At 36.0% G+C, this 21,670-nt stretch overlaps 1 protein-coding gene and 2 pseudogenes across 1 annotated transcript; 1 reads left to right on the forward strand and 2 right to left on the reverse strand.

The window, feature by feature from the left end:
* Positions 1-474: 474 nt before the first annotated feature.
* LOC125190313 (receptor-like protein 18) lies at positions 475-1,770 on the reverse strand. The gene is made up of 2 exons (XM_048087588.1): positions 1,614-1,770; positions 475-1,325 (listed from the first exon to the last, which is right to left on the reverse strand). The coding sequence occupies exons 1-2, from the start codon at positions 1,768-1,770 to the stop codon at positions 475-477; spliced, it is 1,008 nt and encodes a 335-aa protein (XP_047943545.1).
* Positions 1,771-4,554: 2,784 nt separating this feature from the next.
* Positions 4,555-7,541, forward strand: LOC125202396 (annotated as a pseudogene).
* A 3,000-nt stretch (positions 7,542-10,541) lies between these two features.
* Positions 10,542-12,115, reverse strand: LOC125190324 (annotated as a pseudogene).
* Between the last annotated feature and the right edge of the window lie 9,555 nt (positions 12,116-21,670).

The raw sequence follows: 21,670 nt of genomic DNA on the forward strand, positions 1-21,670 counted from the left end.
TGTGACTCACTTATAAAGAAAACGAAAGGGGCATTATTTTAGCATTTGTTTTTTTCATGTAATTCTAACTATTATTGTGCATTGCTTTAGTCTCGTACAAAACTCCAAACTGACACCTGCACAATCATATTGTTTAATATTTATAAAATACTCTCTTCGTCCCCCAATTACTTTGGCTGCGGTATGGGTTTTAAGAAATTGGAAGGAAAGTGAGTTGAAATAGTTATTAAAATGTAAGTCTCGATTTTATATATTAGTTTAATAATAAAATGTGAGTTAGATGAGTTAGGAGAATGTGGAGCTACTTACCATTTACAATAAAAGTGAAAGAAGACAATTAATGAGAGACAGACGAAAATGACAAAAGTGTTCTCCTTCCTCTCTCATAAAATATCTAGTCAGCAACCTCCTCTATCTTCTCAAAGTATGTTTCTCTCAAGCTTCTGCAACATAACAGTGTCCATACGACGCTTCCTATTCCCACAACATAACCAGAAGCAACAAACATATATTCCCACTCAATTTCCTCATCTTTTGGTCCCGAATCGTCTGATGGCAATGGACTAGGTGGATGATGGTTGTTGAAACTTCCGTTGAGTGGAAACCAGATAACCCCGCGTTTCCTTCAAATGAATTTGCTGAAAACGTTTGAAAGTGGCTACTGGTTGGGATCGGTCCAGTGAGATGATTGTAAGACAGATTTAAGAATGATAGGAAATCGAGTTTCGTGAGATCGTCTGGTATTCTTCCGGTGAGCTTGTTTGAAGAGAGGTCGAGCGACCCAAGCTCAGTCAAGGCGCCCAATGATCTTGGGATTGTATCAGTGAGAGAGTTGTGAGATAAGTTGAGAAGATAGAGTGAGCTAAGATTACCAATTTCATCTGGTATATCTCCTTCAAAATAATTGGAAGACAAATCAATGCATGTAAAGTCAGGCCAAATTTTCACAATCTTCACCTCAATCCCTTTGACGGTTATATTCACCTCATTGTGGTAGTAACTATTGGTAGGTAAATAGTTAGAGTTAGAGTGGTTGAGCCTGACATGTGTAGAACTCTCAAGCATCATTCCTCTCAAACTTGAGACGTTTAGCAAGTTCAAACGACCACTGAAATTATTTGAAGATATATCCAGAATTTGAACATTCGGCCAACTTTTACTACATCTCAAGTCTCCTTGGAATCTGTTGGAGCGCAACAGCTCCAACAGAAGTATGCGCAAGCTCAACGACAACATGCAAGGAAAAATATCTTTGAAGTTGTTATTTCTAACATTCATCACCTCTAACTTCTTACAATTTCCCAGAGACTTAGGAACCTTCCCGCCTAAGTTGTTGTTACTAACATCAAAGGTTTGTAGGCTACACTCACTAGAAAATTGATCAGGGATAACACCACTGATTTTGTTTCCCCTGAGATTGAGAGCCTACTTCACAAGATTTTTTTTTATTTCACAAGAAGGTATGCTACCACTCAAGTTATTGAATGACAAGTCGAGAACACGAAGTAAATATGCATTGCAGATGGAGGATGGAATCATCCCAGTTAGTCTATTGTTTGCGAGCATGATAATAGAATTACTGGAATTTGGAGAGATGGGAAACTCTTTCAAACCTGTCAGTAGATTGAAAGAAAGGTCCAAAGAGTCCTTTTCAGTTTCCCAAATCCAACTTGGAATATCCCCTCGCAAATGATTGTTTGAGAGGTCCAAATCATCCAAACTGGATGCATTTCTAAGATCAGGGAAATCGTACAAATTGCAAGATGACATGTGTAACACCCTTAAACTGGGATATCCATGGGAACTTGAACTAATGTTGGTTGTGTCAATTGACAGGTTGTTGTAAGAAAGAGTAAGTTCTGAAAGGCTTGTATAACTTTGAATGTTATTCAGTTTGAAAATGCCATTGAACAAGTTGTTAGAAAGCCTGAGAGATGTTATGCCCCGAAAATGGAAGAAGTTAGGAATACGACCTTCATCCTATTACCACTCAAATCTAGACTATAAAGGTTGGAGTGGGTCGTAATGGGAACTTCATTGATTTGTCCACTAAATTGGTTGTTGTATAGAAGAAGGTGAGAAATTGAAGGAAGGGTAAAAAGATGGTGAGGAATGGTGCCGTTTAATGAATTTCGGCTTAATTCTAAATAGGAGAGGATTGTAAGACCTTGAAAATGCAAGTGAGAAAGGGAGCCCATTAGTTTATTATTGCTAAGATCTACTATTTCAAGATTCTTGCAGTTATGAAATGAAGGAATTGAACCAGTGAGTAAGTTACTTGTTAAGAAGAGAAGAACTAGCTCAGTTAGGTTGACCAACGTGGATGGAATCGCTCCAGTGAAACGACAATATGGCAAACGAAGGTCTCTCAAATTTGGGAGTCAATGGAATTGGTTAGGAATCTCACCCGTGAAGTCATTTGAGGAAAGGTCAAGCCTCGACAAGTATGTCAACTGGAAAAGGGCTGATGACTCACCAATTCTGCCAGAGAGGTCCCCGTAGTAGAGGTCCAAAGTGATAACATGACCCGAGTCATTACATTCCACACCGTACCATTTACAACAATCACCCCCGTAGTAGAGGTCCAAAGTGATAAAGTGACCCGAGTCATCACATTCCACACCGTACCATTTACAACAATCACCTGTCTCATTCCAGTCCAAAAGACTAGGTGGAATGGAAGAATTGTATTTGAATTCGCTCTTGAGATCAAGTAACAACTTTTATTGATCATCGAGGCATTGGCCATCGACAAATGTTGTGAAGAAGACGAAGAAGAAAAGGAAGAGCATAAGCAAAGAAACTGCCATTGCAAAGAAGAGGATATGTGTTATGGTTGGAAATACACTTGCTTTAAATATGCATTATGGGAAGACAGCTTCTTCGTTGCTCACTTGCTTTTCTTAACCCATTTTACACGTTTTAATTAGTCAAAGCTGAGCACTTGCTTTTCAAAAGCAAATAGTATATGCTTGTTTGTAGTAGTATAACTTATTTCAAAATTTTAAGTAAAAATGATGTTCAAGAGTTGTAATAGTATTGGAACATATAAAATTTTACAAGCGTATAATACTGTTTTTAATGGTTGACAGACTAAAGAGTCCCACTTTTTTCACTGTTGATTTAGAGACTGTCGGTTTGTTTTATTCAATTCCACAAGTAGGCCCACGCGCCGATAACCTATTTCTAAGTTCTTAGTTGGGATATTGACATCTAATATCACGAAACATTCAAAAAGTTGGGTTTTTCCCCACGAACTTTAAAATTGACAAATAATATCACGAACTTTACCCTGAGTTTGTTTTTTCCCACGAATGAAAAAATTCATGTTATTTTAATAGATTGAAGAACAATTTTTTGGAGGGTGTGCTTCAAGAAAATCTATCTTCAAAGATTGAAAAAATTGAAACTTTCAAAATTGTTATCGAGAAATTACGAAAAAAATCCGTATCATAATATTATTTGTGGGAATTTTTTCATTCGTGGGAAAAAATAAACACGGGGTAAAGTTCGTGATATTATTTGCCAATTTTAAAGTTCGTGGAAAAAGTCCAACTTTTTGAAAGTTTCGTGACATTGGATGCAAATATCCCTTCTTATTTTTACTTTACAATAGAGTTACAAAATTTGATTTGTTTTTCTCTCTGCCCATCTTACACGCTCAATTTTGACGTGAAATCACGAAAAATTTGAAGGATTTTACATAAAATACATTTTATAAATCAGGCATGAGGCGTATTCTAAGCAATTTAATAGCTCTAGTTTGGCTATACTAATAAATTTTGATTTGATCCATTTTCCATATTCGTAGCAATCTAATTAGAAGATATGCAAAAAGTTCACAAATGGCCTTCTGTAAATTATTTGGGCCCAGCCCAGTTTCTGTTACCCTGTATTGGGCTTCTTGGCCCATAGAAGTGGATCGGACTAGGCTGAATTTGGTGGGCTTCATGTAGATATCTTAAGATTTTTAACATGACATATCTCCGTCTTCAAAAATAACTTAATTTTATCACTTTAGACCGTCAATCAAAATTAGACTAGTTCTTAAAATAAAATGTTTTAAACCAATAATAACTCTACACATCATTTTAAATCAATAATAACTTCTACTACATTTTCCCTGCTATCTTTTTTTACCAAATATGCATTAAAACTAGTGCTATTTACAATTTTGTATATTTTTTATGAACGGTAAGAGTAACTAATTTCGTCTTTCAGATTAACTTTAAGGACAATTTATTTTGACTATATATAAAGTCAAGATTTTGATGATACAACTTTAATAGTCATTGGTCCAATGTAATGATCTCATGTTATTTTATCCTATTCACAGAACCTTGAAATTTCAACCTTTGGGAATATTAAATGTTGATTTTTGCACACATAAACTCTTTAAGAAATGAAGAAAATTTTGACTACTCCTCCACAATTACTAACCTATGAATTAGTCTTCCAATTGCATGTCACTCTCCAATACAACATACATAAACAAAACAAATGAAAACACTTAAATTAAGACCTCAACACCTTTCAACCATCATACTCATCACCATGCTTCCCAACTTTCTCTTCCTTACCATACTCTCCTCCTTCATTTTGACTCATTCCCATAGCCAATGCATTGACTATCAAAAAATCTTGTTGCTTCAACTCAAGAACGAGTTGATCTTCAACTCTTCCCTCTCATCCAAACTATCACAATGGAATCAAACCGATAACTGCTGCAAGTGGCAAGGCGTGGGGTGCGATGACGCAGGCAACGTCGTAACCCTCCAGCTCAACAATGAGTCCATTTCCGGTGGAGTCAATGATTCATCGAGCCTCTTCAAACTCGAGCATCTCCACAAGCTCAACCTCGCTTACAATGACTTCAACCGCGCTCCCATCCCAAAAGGTATTCGCATTCTAACCAATTTGACACACTTGAATCTGTCATATGCCGACTTCGGCGGCCAGGTTGCTGCAGAGATTCTATCCTTGAAAAGATTGGTTAGTCTCGATATATCAAACGATTACAGGGGAAACGCTCGATATCATACTTTTTTACTCAACATGAACCCTTTAAAACTAGATCACCCGAATTTGGAGATGCTTGTTGGGAATCTAACAGGGCTTACAGAGCTCTATCTTGATGGCGTCAATGTTACTTCCTCTCACGAGAGGAAAGAATGGAGTCGTGTGATATCATCGTATTTGCCTAACATCACCGGGCTGAGTTTGTGCCGGTGCTCTCTGTTTGGCCCTCTGTCTAAGTCCTTTTGGCAACTCCGTTCCCTTTCTGTTCTTCGACTAGATCTTAATGATCTGTCAAGAGCAGTTCCGGACATGTTCGCCAGTTTTTCGAGTTTAACCACTTTGAGCCTTGTTGGGTGTGGTTTGGAAGGCTTCTTTCCTGAAGTGATATTTGGTATTCCAAGTTTGGAAAATCTTGATTTGTCTCATAATAAACTGCTTAGCGGAAGCGTACCACCGTTTACTAAGTCAGGGTCTATTAAGTCTATGAGGCTGAGTTTCACTAATTTTTCGGGTTTGATACCAAGTTCGATTAGCAATCTCAGGTCGTTGTCGGAGATAGACCTGTCCGATTGCCACTTTACCGGTTCTGTTCCTTCCACATTTTCTTCACTGACTAAGCTAACTTATGTGGACTTGTCTAATAACTCTTTCACAGGCTCACTTTCTTCAACCCTTTTTCGAGGTTTTCCCAATCTTGTTTATTTGAACTTGGGTTTCAATTCATTCTCTGGTGGCATTCCTCCCTCTGTGTTTCGCCTTGCTTCATTGTTGGAACTTCGTCTTAGCAACAACCGGTTCACTGGAGTACTTGAAGAATTTTCCGTTGTGAACTTGTCTAACATTGTTACCATAGATTTGAGTAGTAATCGGTTGGAGGGACTTGTTCCGGGCTCTTTCTTCCAACTTCATAGCCTTGAGTATCTGGATCTATCGAAAAACTCATTCTCTGATGTTAGAAGCCTTAATTCAAGCAGTTATGGAATTTCCAAGGTTAAAGAGGTTCACCTTGCCTCATGTGAATTGCATAATTTCCCCGATTTTATAAAGTATTCGGACGTACTGGAATATCTGGACCTATCAAACAATCGGATTGTTGGAGGGTGGTTGGATTTGGAGACCACAACTCCGGTTCTTGAACCTTTCAGTTAATCTTCTGAAAGATTTGCAAAAGCCGTACCATATGTCTGCTTCTCTTCAGTTCCTAGACTTGCACTCTAACAAGCTTCGAGGCGAGCTGCATTTTCCAATCCCACACGGATCCGAACTCTCATCCATGTCTCTTTCCAACAACAGTTTGATCGGATCAATTCCATCTTCCCTCTGCAATGCTACAAGCCTCCAAATTCTTGACTTGTCTGTTAATGAATTGAGTGGCAGTATACCCTCATGCCTACTTGTAAACATTAGATTGTTGGATTTGGGGCGAAACAACATCACCGGTCGCATCCCTGATAACTTTTCTCGCGGTTGCAACCTTCAATATTTTGATGTTAGCAACAACACTCTGCATGGGGAAATCCCGAGGTCCCTCGAAAGTTGTGAGTCGTTGCAGTTCTTAAACATCGGAAACAACATCATGAATGGTAGCTTCCCTTGCATGCAGTCGTTGAGTTTGCGTGTTCTTGTGTTGCATTCCAACAGATTCCATGGCGAAGTGACATGCCACGCAAGCTGGCCTGTCCTACAAGTTGTGGACATATCTTGGAATAGCTTCGATGGAAGTCTGGAATCGGTGAACTTTTCTAGTTGGAGGGCGATGGTGGTCGGGAGTGAGCCACAACCCAAGTACGAGAATTCGGGCTATTACTCGTTCGGGAGCTTTAGCGTGACCTTAACCATGAAAGGGATAAATGTGGAGTTTGTTAAGATTTGGAAGGACTTCACTACCATAGATTTCTCTGGAAATAACTTCCAAGGAGAGATTCCAAGTGCAATTGGTGATCTTATCTCGCTTCGTCATCTCAACTTCTCCCACAATGCTTTCGGTGGAAGCATCCCGAAGTCATTTGGGAAGTTGAGGAAGCTTGAATCACTCGACCTCTCTGGAAACCAACTAACAGGGGCGATCCCAGTGGAACTTGCGGAGCTCACATTCCTTTCAGTCGTGAATCTGTCCTACAATAAGTTAGTTGGAGAGATTCCAAATGGGCGTCAGTTGCAAACATTTTCAGCTGATTCCTTCGCGGGAAATGTTGGACTGTGTGGCTTCATTCTCAACATAAGCTGCGGGAGTACCGATGGTGATGGTTCATTAGTACCAGAGCATGAGAATGCGGGGGAGAAGAGGGAGATTGAGTGGGGATATGTATCTGCTTCACTTGGATATGTTGTGGGATTTGGAGGATTTGTATGGGTACTTTTGTGTAGTCTAAGATTTAGAAAGAAATATTTTGACAAAATAGATGAAGTTGTCGACGAGATATTGTTCCGATGGAAATAATAAGAAGAGAGTTGATGAATCAAGCTATAAGAGACAATGGTGTTGGTGTTTACTATTAGGTGTGTAGTTCATATGTACTATGTGTTTGTGTTATTTAGCTAAAAACCAATTAAATTTAAGCTTATGTTAATGCAGACATTTTATTTTCAAAAATAAAACGATGCATACCATATCTACCTGTGAAAAACAAAACCATATCTAATATTGTCAAAAAATGCTGTCATTAAGTGTATATTGGATTTTTGGTACTTGGCCTAACATGTGGAAAATTGAACAAATAGTAACATCACTTTGTCTCTACAATCAATTTGCAAAGACAGAGACTTTGAAATTATCACTAAGCTAAAAGGTTAGTGGGCACAAAATGTTTCAAAGTCTCCAAACTCCACTCAGATTGATAATAAACGAGTTAGTTAAATTTAAATTTTAATCAAATTGTTTATGGCCAATTAAAACTTGTAATCGTGTTCGTGGAAATTCCTGGATTAGGACTTAAGGACCTCAAGTCCACTTAGAATTGTAACCCACAAATCACTTCCATGATTGTGGAATTTACAAATGAATGTCTTTATTTATTCAAGTGGTGGTCTTAAAAAAAAGATATTCAAGAAAACTATTTAAACCCATATTCACCTATCATCATTTGTACACACACACAAAAAAAATAATTATCAATATCTTCTTTGACAATGCATTCAAACTTGTTGTTGCTCATTCTTGCAATAACAAATGCCTTCGCCATCAGGAAACCTTGTTGCTTCAACTCAGAGATGAGTTGATCTTCAATTCTTCTCTTTCAACAAAACTCGTGCGATGGAATGAAAGTGGCGAGTGCGGCAAGTGGCTCGGTGTGGAATGTGATGCTGCTGGCTACGTCGTTAGTTTGCAGCTCGATGATGAGGGCATTTATGGTGGAATTGGGGATTCATCGAGTCTCTTTAAATTTAAGTATTTGGAGAAGCTTAGCCTCACCGACAATTACAACTATGGAGATACTCCCATCCCTATTCCAAGAGGTATCCAGAATCTGAAATATTTGACACACTTGAATTTGTCAAATGCTTTTTTTGAAGGACAGGTTCCTTTTGAAATTTTGTCCTTGCCCAGTTTGGTTAGTCTCGATATCTCCGGCATTTATACTACTCTAAGTCTTGAGCACCCAAATTTTGAGATGCTTGTCCAAAATCTAACAGGGCTTAGAGAGCTCCATCTTGATTATGTCAATATCAGTTCCTCTTATGAAAGGACAAAATGGAGCCACATTATATCTTCATATTTACCCAATCTCACTGCTTTGAGCTTGATTGATTGTTTTTTATCTGGCCCTTTGTCTAGCTCCTTTCTACAACTCCATTCTCTTTCTTTTCTTCAGCTTAGTTATAATGATCTTTCAGCAGAATCAGCTCCGGACTTGCTCGCCAGTTTTCCAAGTTTGACCGTCTTGGGTCTTTCTAACTGCAGTTTGAAGGGTTCGATTCCATCCACCTTTGCTAACCTAACCAAACTCATTCATGTCGATTTGTCAAGGACAGGCTCACTTTCTCCGACATTGTTTGAAGGCTTTTCCAATCTTTCTTATTTAGATTTGGAACATAATTAATTCTCTGGTAGCATCCCCCATTCTCTCCTTTATTGCTGGAACTTTACCTTGGCTACAACCAATATAATGGCACTTTTCGACTGGACAACATTCGAAACCTTGCCAATCTTACACATTTTGGTGTATCTCACAATATATTGTCAGTAGATGTTGGCAATTCCAGTTCAAGTTCTTACAGATGTGTCCAACTAAAATGGTTAGAACTAGCTTCATGTAACTTAATATGGAAATGTTGGATCTCTCAAACAATCAATTGGCGAGGGAGATTCCTAGTTGGTTTTGGGAAACACAACATGACTATTTGGACCTCATTTAATCGTCTGACAGATGTGCAAAAGCCTTACCATATGTCTGCTTCTCTTAGAGAGTTAAACTTGCAGTCTAACCAGCTCAGCGGTGAGTTACACTTGCCCGTTCCACTAATTTCTAATCTCTCGTACTTGTGTATTGCTAATAACCGTTTAAGTGGATCAATTCCCACCACCCTCTGCAATGCCACACATCTTAACACTCTTGACATGTCTGGAAATAAATTAAGTGGCGGCATAGCCCCTTGCCTACTTGAAAATATTAGCGTGCTCCAGTTGGGGCAGAACAACCTCAGCGGCATTATTCCAGACAATTTTTCTATAGATTGCAAAGATATTTCAATCTTTACAATAAACATTAGAAGAGAGGATCCCAAGGTCCTTAGAAAGTTGCAGGTTGTTGGAGTTCATGGACGTCGGAAACAACAAATCAACGACACTTTGCCATGCATGTTGTCATCGACGTTGCTAGTTCTAGTCTTGAACTCCAACAGATTCCATGGGGAAGTGAGATGTCACAACAATTGGGATTCTCTCCAAATTCTAGATATATCCTCAAATCATTTCAATGGAAGTCTGGAATCCTTAAACTTCTCTAGTTGGAGTGCAATGACACTACATGGTGATACAAGCAGGTACATTTTGTCAGACTTTTACTACATGTGGACAGGATACATTATGACATTAAACATGAAAGGGATAAATTTAGAGCTTTATTGTATATGGAAAGACTTCGGTAGCATTGATTTCTCTTCCAATAATTTCCAAGGAGAGATACCTATTTGGTAATCTAACTTCACTTCATCATTTCAACCTCTCTCACAATGCCCTCAATGGAAGCATTCCAAAGTCATTTGGCCAGTTGAAGGTTCTCGAATCACTCGACCTCTCTGCAAACCAACTAACAGGCCAAATTCCAATGGAGCTTGGAGAGCTCACATTCATTGGAGTGTTGAATCTGTCAAACAATAAGTTGGTCGGAATGATCCCAAATGGCCGTCAAATCCAAACATTTCCCGTTGAATCCTTTGAAGGAAATCCAGGCCTGTGTGGTTTCCCTCTCAACATAAGCTGCAGTCGTACAGATGACAACGACAATGGCCTGTTGCCACGAGGACATGAAGAGAAGAAGGAGGTTGAGTGGGAATACGTATCAGCTGCACTTGGATACGTATCAGCTGCACTTGGAAGCTTGCGCTCTCATCAATTCAATCTTCAGCCTCTCCCTGTCCATCGAGATGTCGATGATCTCTTTCTCTAAGTTGCCGATGAAATTGAGGTAGCCGGGAGGGACCGATTTTTCCAGTTCCGCCGAGTTAAACGTGGGCGTGCTGCCCGGGAGGTTGTCACTCGCGCCTAGGGTCTCCAGAAGGGGGATCTCTACAAGCGGGGAGTTGGTTTTCGTCATCATCATTGTCGAGGTGGAGTCCTCGGATCCGTTGGCGATTCTGAAGTTTGGATCATCGCGCTTCGGTCTCTTGACGTTGTCCAGCGAGAGGTGCTCCAGTTCGGGTGCAGGATCCCTCTTCGACAGCTGGAGAGGGACGCTGGGGGTATCGGCCGGGGCTACGATTGGCTGCACATCTTGCAAAACATTTTGAGATAGATTGTTAGGAAAATAGTAATTACAAGATCTCGTGATGCTAAAAAAAACTCTATTTCACACGATAAACTTTCGCTACTCGAAAATATAAATTTCGATGCAACTAATCAACAATCTAAACCATAAAAGAAAGTCTTGCACCAAAATGAACAAAACATGCACAAGACCTGTTCGGTGTTTGTGCAATCTCCACGCACTTTATCACCATTTTCCACATCATCTTCCGCGGGGACCACAAGCGGGGCGTCCTCATCCCATTCCTCTTCTATAAATGGGGCATATCGGTCACCGTTAGGTGATCCGGTGCCACTCTTGTGGAAGATTTTACATAGCACAAATGCATCCTAATTGACAAAACAAAGACAAGAATTTTATTATTTTTTCTAAAGTTAGCATGAAATCCCTGGGAATCGATACACACCTGTAGAACGCCGGCGTTTCCCAGTTGTGTGTCGCACAACCGGTACTCATGCATCACCCAATCAGTCCGCTTTCCATCATGAGTACGTCCGCTGTGGAAAATGAGTGTTTTCTTCATTCCAATGGACTCGTTCTTGTGTTTCACCTGGCGGTCCTTCCCGGTCGCCTTCCAGTACCCTTGCCCAGTGGCGCGATTGAGGCGGGATCCACTCCCGTACTTCTTATCCACAGGGCTAAAGAAGTACCACTCCAGATCTCTCGTCTTCAGCACCGAATGCTCTATTTAGGCCACAAGATTATCATTAAGATACGGAAGCTAGTTAGAAATCGACGAATGTGTGTAACGCACCATGCACGCGCACGCACACGCACACACACACTCATTCACAAGTTCAAACTTATACATATAAACAACACTCATTCACAACATCATTTCTTCATCTAAACTTGAAAAACATAACAACCTAAAAAAACACAAAAAAAACCTAAAAAAAATAGGAATCTTCAAAGACTGCAACTTTACATCAAACAAAGCATGAATATGCAACAATTATTTAAAAATATATAAAAAGATTGAATCTTTTCATACAATCAAGCTCCCATGGCTCAAATTTGTAGACATCAATTTCACTAATAGCTTCAAACCCGGGCGCCAAAGAAGTCGGCGGAGGAGCCCCCATCGCCGACACCGGTGCCACCGCCACAATGTCCTGCCCCGTTTCCATCCCCAAGAATGCTTTTTTTACAAAATTACACCACACCCACAAACAACACACACGAAATTGGTGGCAAGAAACCCCTTTTAACACTTAAATGCACTAAAAATGCACTCAAAACAGGAAAAGAAAAGTTTGGTTTTTTAATGGAAAAGAGAGCAAGAAAAATTGAAGGATGGAAGAGAAATGGAGTGTGCGAGTGTGTAAAGATTTTGCAAAATGTTGTATATGTTGTATTGGTAATGTTATATATATAGTGTTTCCATAAGTTTCAAATTTATGTATTCCCCTTGTACTTTGTAACTATTCTAAATCTCACCCTTCTCCCTCGAGAATAACGAATATCAAGAAAAAAAAAAGTTGGGTTTTTTAATGGAAAAGAGAGCAAGATTTGAGAATGGCTTTCAGGGATTACACAGAGGAGAAATGAAATGTAGAAAGGGATTTTGGATTGGTTTTTTGGGAGATTTTTTTACCCAAATTGGGCAAGAAACTCAAGAAATGAGAGAGTGTGGTGTGTGGTAAGGATACTTGCTTGACACTGAAATCGATATCAAAGCAAGAAATGTTGAAGGATAGAAGAGAAATGGAGTGTGTGAGTGTGATATACATAGTGAGTCATTAAGTTTCAAATGTATGCATTTCCCCTTATACTTTTGTAACAATTCTGTATGTAACAATTCTGTATCTCACACATTATTTAAAAGCATTACTATTATTTATTTACATCTTTATCATCTATTACTCCCACATTCCCATCGAATATGACTGATTTCTTAAAACGAACACAAGATTTTATGCAACATTATTTTAATGTACGTAGTAATGTTTTCATGTTTATAAATATACAATCTTATTTATGGAAAATTAAAATGAAAATGTGACATTTTCACGGGTATCAAATGAGTTTTTTTAAGAATCTGGGATAGACTTAGGTCGGGTCGAACATGCATTGTCCACTGAATCCATTATCGGTCTATGGTATTGGAAACTATATAAATAAGCCTCTAACCCTATTTTATCTCTTTGTCTCCATTTCGACCATTTTCTGATGTGCGATTTCATTATTTAACCTAAACGGCGGCAGACGATGACAGCAAGTCGACAACGACCTTATTCAACTAGCAAATTCCGATCTCATGATATGTTATGAAACCCTATATAATTCCTTTTATATATTAGACGTGTTTGACTATTGGGTTGATTACATCTCACATCTGGTATCCAAGATATGGTATATCCATTTTGCGTAGCTCGCAAGTTATTGCGTGGAGGCATAATTTACTAAAGGACACTGAAGATAACCGCTGCAGATTTTTGTGAGGAAAAGCACGGCCTTTGTCGTATAACACGATTTATTGTATTCTTTAAATTTAAGCTATTACGGACATAGTTTATTAAGCACGCGACTTAGATAACGGTTGTAAATTCATATGAATAAAACAAAATATTTTGTGACTATAGTATTCTTTAATTTTTAAAATAATTTTTTTTTTTATTGATTACTTTTGTTGATGTGTTAATGTACCAGTTTTTATTATAATTAAAAGAGAATAATTTAATTGTTGAAAAACTAGGAATAAATATTTTGAAAGTTAGTAGTATATATTGTGATTGTACCGTTGCCATAGTCCTACTTGGATTACAATTCAATAAATGATAAATTATTCGTGAAAAGTCTTCCATTCTTGTCTTTTTTATGAGTAGTTAATTATTTGGGGATGAGAAGGAATCATCCTCTTTTGTGAAACATTTCTTGCAATTTTCAATTTATTGTTCTTAGTTATCCATTATAATTTATTAGTTGGACTAAACTTCAATAGTTTTGCCAGCTTATAATCATTTTCGGTTATTTTTTGTCATTTATAATAGTTGACATTGTTTTTCATTTAATCGACAGTTTCCATGAGGGAGAGAAAATGTCATAAATAACATTTTCATACCTTTTGAATCGAGGATTTATTTCTATAATTTGTTTGATTATATTGACGATAAGATATAGAAATTATAGTAAGAATTAAAAAAGAAACAAATTTGATCATATACAATGGCTATATATAATAAAGTATATGGATATTATAAGAATTTAAAAAAAAAAACAAATTTGATTATATACAATGGCGAGTTAGGATTTCAACGATGGGAATTAAAGATGAAACAAGGCTTCACAAATTTAACAACCACAAGGTAAAAAGTTAGAGGATGAATAAGGGAGTATCGACAATGTCAAAAAAATCGGCATTAACGTCGAATGAGTCGGTAATGGTTACGAAAAAAAGAATTGGAAGTAATTACGAGATAGATACATATGAAGAGATAATAAAGTATGATATAGGGAAGCAAGAGCCGATGGAGATTGGTAAATGTAGTATAAGGGGGAAAGCATAAACTTAATGATTTGAACCGACTCTAATTTGCTAAAGGTGAAATCACGATGATACAACAAATTATTAAATTTGTTAATAAATAATAAAATTTCTAATTTGTCAAAGTTGTTGGATAGGCTGACCTCTTTTACTACGATAATAGATATACTAGGTATATTATACTTCCTCCGTCTACGAATACGAGTCCCGTTTTTCTATTTTGGTCCATCCACGAATAAGAGTCCCGGTTCAATAATTACTATAAATGGTAAAGAGACCCCAAATTACACTAACTCATTCTACTCACATATCATTTAAAACTAATATATATAAGTGGGACTCCTATTCCACTAACTTTCTTCCACCCACTTTTCTTAACATTTCTTAAAACCCGCGCCATTTAAAAATGAGACTCTTAATCGTGGACGGAGGGAGTACTTATTTAAGTAATGTTGATGTCTATATTTTTTTAGTTTGTTCAAAAAAAAATTCATTTCTGCAAAAAATTATTTCTTCTCTCTTTTAATTAAAATATTAAATTATATTTATTTTATTTTAATTTAATAACTTTATTTAAAATCTCATGCTACTTAAGAAAATGATATTTTAAATAGATAGATAAATAAGTCTATATATTGAAAAATGGATTCAAATTTTTCATTATGTAAATTATGTCAGTATAATTAAGTTCAGATACTAATAATTTGTCATACGCATAACCAATCAATTTAATGTGTAAAATAATAATTGTATAATTAGCAGATTTTTATGTATTTAAATCACGAGTCATATACAATGAAGAAAAACGAGGTTGGTGGGACCAAATTAAAAAACCATACATCTCGAATTAATTAGATTGCGTGACCACTAATATACAAATGCATATAGACGATAATTGATTCAATAATATATTATTTACACAACAATTTATTCTGAAATTTGGACTTTCATAGACAACAAAACAAATCAAAGGCATATACACTATATATATATATATATAGTTCGGTCGTGTTAGTGTACTAACTAATTTATAGTAATAACTAATAACTTTCAATTCAATGTATTAAAATTATCAATACAAAGGCATAATTATATCAATACAATATGTAAATTTAAATATCAACACAAAGACATAAGTTTATCAATACAAGAAGATTGATAAATTTATGTCTTTGTGTTGATATTTTTAACGTACAAAATTGATATTAGTTATTAGTTATTACTATAAATTAGTTAGTATTTGATCACATGTGATGTTAGTTATTACTATATATATAGGGATGTATTCAAATCCTTTTCATATCTTTTGTCCTTTTTCCTTCTTAATCCTAGCCCCACGATTTTGTCATCTGACGGTTATATTAATGCCACGTGTCATTTAATAATGCACATTTTCATTCTAATAATGCACAGCGACTAATAATGCAACATTATAAACTAATAATGCACATTTTCATTCTAATAATGCACAGCGGCTAATAATGCAACATTATAGACTAATAATGCATTGATCACAACCATCCAATTCAAGGATCCAAGGGCTGAGATTAAGAAGGAAATAGGACACTTAGGGTGCAAAGGAGCCTAATGCACCCCATATATACATATATATATATATATATATATATATATATATATATATAGGGATGTATTCAGATTAATGTGTATAAAATCGTTAAAAAGGAAAACTAATTACATCCCTTGATTAGGTGTGATCTAATGGTTAATATAAGATCCACTTGGAATTAATTAAATTGATTAAAAATTCAAAAAGGGCATGGATGGTAGAAACAAAAAACGTCAGTTGTGCTTAGCCCATGATTCACGCCTCCCATGATTTGGTGGTTATATTTCATTGATTTATTTTCCTTTCTTAATGTAGAATATATTAGTTGATTAATTTAATTTTTTTTGCAGCATCTTTTTATCAACCAATACATTAATTCCTTATGATGGCTATGTTTAAAAATGACGACGTGCATTATTATACTGTTTTCGTACATTATCTTATATAATTTCTGTTTGTATTATTTGGTTTTGGTTTCATACGGAACTTGATGTACGAATATGATTTTGAAATGTACGAAAAAACTTAGTTTAATGTACGAAAGAATTATTTTGATGTCTTGTAGCACGTTGCATCCATACCCTTTGGGTTTAGCAATCCATCGGGCTAGGTTGTAGTACCGGCCGATTAACGAAAACTTCTCCAAGAACAGAGAGATAACTATTTTCCCTTAGGGTTTAGCAATCCATTGGCTAGGGCACATTACCAACACTTTCCTATAATTTCTGTTTGTATCCTTTGGGTTTTTGGTTTCACACGGATTATCATGTACGAATATGGCTTCGTAATGTACGAACGACTTAGTTTAATGTACAAAAGGTTTAGTTTAATGTCTTGTAGCACGTTGCATCCATACCCTTTGGGTTTAGCAATCCATCCGGCTAGGTTGTAGTACCGGCCGACTAACGAAAACTTCACCAAGAGCAGGGAGATATGGCATAATACCAATACTTTCCTATAATATCTATTTTTATCCATTGATTTTGGTTTCATACATAACTTGATGTATAAATGTGGTTTTGTGATGTACGAAAGACTTAGTTTAATGTATGTAAGAATTAGTTTAATGTTGGTATTAATGTATGAAAATGGTATTTGAATGTATGAATCTCAGACATTAATGTAATTAAATTACTGAATAATGTATGTACATATATAGCTACATCATATCGCATTGAATGATATTTTGAATTCATGTACAATTATGCACGTATAATGTATCATGGGTTGGGAAAGGTTGGATGTCCTCCTCAAAGTCCTCATCACCAAGATTTTTTGGGCGCTTTGTACCTATTAAAAAATTATTGACATTGAGGATATTAAACTACAAGCAATATCAAACCAAAGTACGAGGAGATTACATTTTAAGAAACATCAAATGATAATGTAGATAATCAACTGTACGTAACGTACAGAACATGTCCACTAATGTAACTCAAACTACCACAACACATAATAATGTAGCAGATATCAAGGACTGATCTAATATTTTCCATCAATGTAATTCTGAAATCTATCCACATAATAATGTACAAGTTCAAAGTAAATAATGTACATCTGAGATTGTATAATGTAGCAGTCTATATCAAAATAATGAACAACGAGGTTTTATAAGTGAGTCGGTACTATACCCTAGCCCCATGGATCGCTAAACCCTTCGGGGATGGATTTAACTTCCGCCAACATATTAAAATCATTATAATATATATTAATATGTGTGTGACATATACATTAAACAATCATAATCGTACATTATATTCAAAGATGTATTCACAGTGATTGTTTGGTAATCGTACATTAAATAACCATAATCTTACATTACAGAATTAATGTACCAATTTGTGTGAATAATGTACACGATTGACAACAAGAAACAACAAGAACACTTGATTTAATATGAAACGCAGTTGAGCAGTTTGTAATGTAGATTTTTCATCAAAACATTAATTCTTTAATTCAAAAAAAATGAACAATTTCCCAATTAACAGAAATCGACAACATCCGAAGCAATTAGAGCAAAAAACACCTACAATCACTGAAGAATAGACGTCTATTTAAAACCCAAATATTTTAGGGTCAAAATTTACCAGAAATGCGGCTCTTTTACATAACACTCGAAAAAGGTTCATGAAATAAAAATATCCGTCGACGCTCTCCGTCGTCTTCAAAACGTCAACCGGCGACTGAATCGAGGATGGTTGAATCGCAATCAACATACCTCGAAATAAAGAGCAATAGATCGTGAATTGATGAGATTTGCAGTATCTTCTTCAGAGAGTGGTCGACGACATCAAAATAGAGAAAATTTGTGATGATTAGTAATGAACAAAGAAAGAAATTGGGGATACTAGGGTTTGAAAGTGAGAAAATGTGAGGGAGACGAAAGATTGGTGGTGAGAGAGAAAGGGAATACAGTTTCAATTAAAATGGCTGAAATCGTGGAATTGCAGTTTAAAAACTGCTGTAAATCATAGTTTTGTACAATTTTGCCCTTTAATGTACGAAAACTATGTAATAATGTACCTACTGACATTTAATCAAAGCCTTTAGATTAATAGATCAAAGGGATTATATTAGTCCTATGTTTTATACTAGGGGGTGATAAGGAGGGTAATGCATCCATATTATATAAGATTGTGATCAATTGAGATTATTTAAGCTAATTGAGAAATGAGATGCAATATCAGCCACTCATTTTTATTAAATGAGTGGTCCAGATTTTACCACATCAAAAATATTTTTAGATTAATTAATTATGAAAGTGCATAACGGTAATTTCATGGTAATTTGCCAAATCTCCTCAATTTCATCTTCGCCGACCGCGACACATCGTCGGTGGCGCTCAGCTGGTTCTTCTGGCTGCTCACGCTCAATCCGGCGGCGGAGGAGAAGATCCTAATCGAGCTCTGCACGGCGCGGCGGCGAAATCGACAAGTGGCTCGCCTAGGCCGTGCACCTCGTCATGGAGCTCTGCGAGGGCGGGGAATTGTTCGACTGAATCGTGGCGCGCGGTCACTACAACGAGCGGGCAGCCGCCGGCGTGGCCAGGACGATCGCGGAGGTGGTCAGGATGTTGCACGAGCATGGGGTTATGCATTGCGATTTGAAGCCGGAGAACTTCCTTTTCGCAAATAAGAAGGAGAATTCGGCTCTCAAGGCTATTGATTTTGTATTGTCTGTGTTTTTCAAGCCTGGTGAGATAATCTCTTTCTCTTCTTATGTAGAATTAGGTATTAAATTCGCTTAATTCACGAGGCAGTTTTCATTCCCCCTTTGAATTTGGGGGTTTTGTTGTTCTTCTCTCCAGTGGGTTTGGTGTATGTTATTTTTCCCCAAATTCGACTGTTTCAGTGATTTTTGATTACTCTTTTTGGATTGTGGCAGTAATGTTTTCACTCAATTCCTATCGATTTGATGCTCTACTAATATTATAAACTCTTTAATCTCTATTATTGAAGCAGTTGTCTTTCCCCCATTTCAATTTGGGGGTTTTGGTGTTCTTCTATCCAATGAGTTTGGTTTCTGTAAATTTCCCCACAATTCAATCGTTTTAGTAATTTTTAATTCTCTTTCTGATTGGTTGCTTTTGATCTGTGATTTGGTGATGGTAGTCGGGAGGAATTGGATTATCAATTGTGTTGGATGTGAGCTGGATTAGGGAATCAAGCTTGCAGTCTAGGTATTTAGTATTCTAACTATTGATATGTGAATTATAAGTCTTACATTTAGTTGTTGACATTTTAATACGAGTTGTTGACATTTGATATTCTGGCTATTGATAGGTAAGGTGAGTGACGGATCGCGTAGAAGAGCACCCGGAGCTTTGACCATTTCGCTTGCAGCCTCCCTCTGCAACTGGGCCTTCTTCGGCTTCAGTCTGTCCAGATTCACAAGGCATGTAAGTAGCTAGTAACATCGTGTTTATCTTTGATATCTTTGTTGCTATTCTGTGCTGTTGTTTGGTGTGTTACTGGAATTGCTTTGAAGTGATATGAAGTAAAATGAGTTAAAATAACTGCAATTGATCACTAGTTAATTGATGAGGAAATTATTGAATCTCGCTTTGGCAAATGAGTTAGATAATAGAGTATATTATTGATGAATGTAACTGATTTACGTAGGTGAGGTAAGAGAAGCGTATGATAGGGTAGGATTTGAAGTGGTTACTATTCGAATTACTGATTGCCTTTTTAATTTGAAATTTGTGAATTCATTTGTTAATTATGTGGATTCGATTTTTCTAAAATCGAAAGCAAATTACAATTAATTTGTGAAATATATGGATGCAACTTTGAATTCGATTGTGTTGCTTGAACTTTTTAGTTGTGTAGATAATGTGTTTGTGATATTGCCTAAAATATTATTGTTGACATAAATTATATAAGTTGTTGACATGAAGATGTTTATTTTTTACATGAATTATATAGCTCGTTGACATAATAACGTTTGTTGTTGACATAAATTATATAGGTCGTTGGCATAAATTTCATGAAAAATGTTGTTGACATAAATTATATGTAAAACATTGTTGTTGACATGAATTATATGTAAAACGTTGTTGTTGACATAAATAATATAGGTCGTTGACATGAAAATATTTGCTATTGACATTAATTATTCGTAAAATGTTGCTGTTGACATAGTAGTTGACATAAATAACGTTTGTTGTTGACATGAATAATGTTTGCTATTGACATCGTAGTTGACATGAATAATGTTTGTTGTTGACATCGTAGTTGATATGTGAATTATAAGTGTTATTTGTTAGTTGTTGACATTTTAATACGAGTTGTTGACATTCGATATTCTCGGTATTGATATGTGAATTATAAGTGTTATTTGTTAGTTGTTGACATTTTAATACGAGTTGTTGACATTCGATATTCTCGCTATTGATATGTGAATTATAAGTGTTATTTTGTTAGTTGTTGACATTTTAATAGGAGTTGTTGACATTCAATATTCACGGTATTGATATGTGAATTGTAAGTGTTATTTGTTAGTTGTTGACATTTTAATATGAGTTGTTGACATTCGATATTGATATTGAAGATTTGAATGTTGAAGATTTGAAGATTTGAATGTGGAAGAAGATTTGAAGATTTGAATGTTGAAGAATTGAAGATTTAAAGATTTGAAGATTTGAATGTTGAATAATTGAAGATTTGAAGATTTGAATGTTGAAGAATTGAAGATTTGAAGATTTGAAGATTTGAAGGTTTGAAGGTTGAAGATTTGTAGATTTGAATGTTGAAGAAGATGTGAAGATTTGAATGTTGAAGAATTGAAGATTTAAAGATTTGAAGATTTGAAGATTTGAATGTTGAAGATTTGAAGATTTGAATGTTGAAGAATTGAAGAATTGAAGATTTGAAGATTTGAAGATTTGAATGTTGAAGATTTGAAGACTTTAGAAAATGATTTCAAATGTATTTTATTTTTGTCCTCTACATTATTAATGAAAAGACAATTATACCCCCTTGTTGACATAATTTAATAGTTGTTGACATTAAATTAATCTTGTGAATTAGTGGCTGAGATTGCATCTCATTTCTCAATTATGCCCAAAAATCTCATCCTAACAAGACCCTATATATATATATATATATATATATATATAGAGTTGTGATC

The sequence above is a fragment of the Salvia hispanica genome, chromosome 1, assembly GCF_023119035.1.
Source record: "Salvia hispanica cultivar TCC Black 2014 chromosome 1, UniMelb_Shisp_WGS_1.0, whole genome shotgun sequence".
NCBI classification, from domain to species: domain Eukaryota; kingdom Viridiplantae; phylum Streptophyta; class Magnoliopsida; order Lamiales; family Lamiaceae; genus Salvia; species Salvia hispanica.

Bases quoted from the DNA above. Each gene is read 5' to 3' on its own strand.
- LOC125190313 (XM_048087588.1), bottom strand. From the start codon at position 1,770: ATGTCATCTTGCAATTTGTACGATTTCCCTGATCTTAGAAATGCATCC. The intron at 1,326-1,613 runs GTTTGAAAGAGT...ACAACAACTTAG, and splicing joins TTCTTTCAATCTACTGACAG to GCGGGAAGGTTCCTAAGTCT.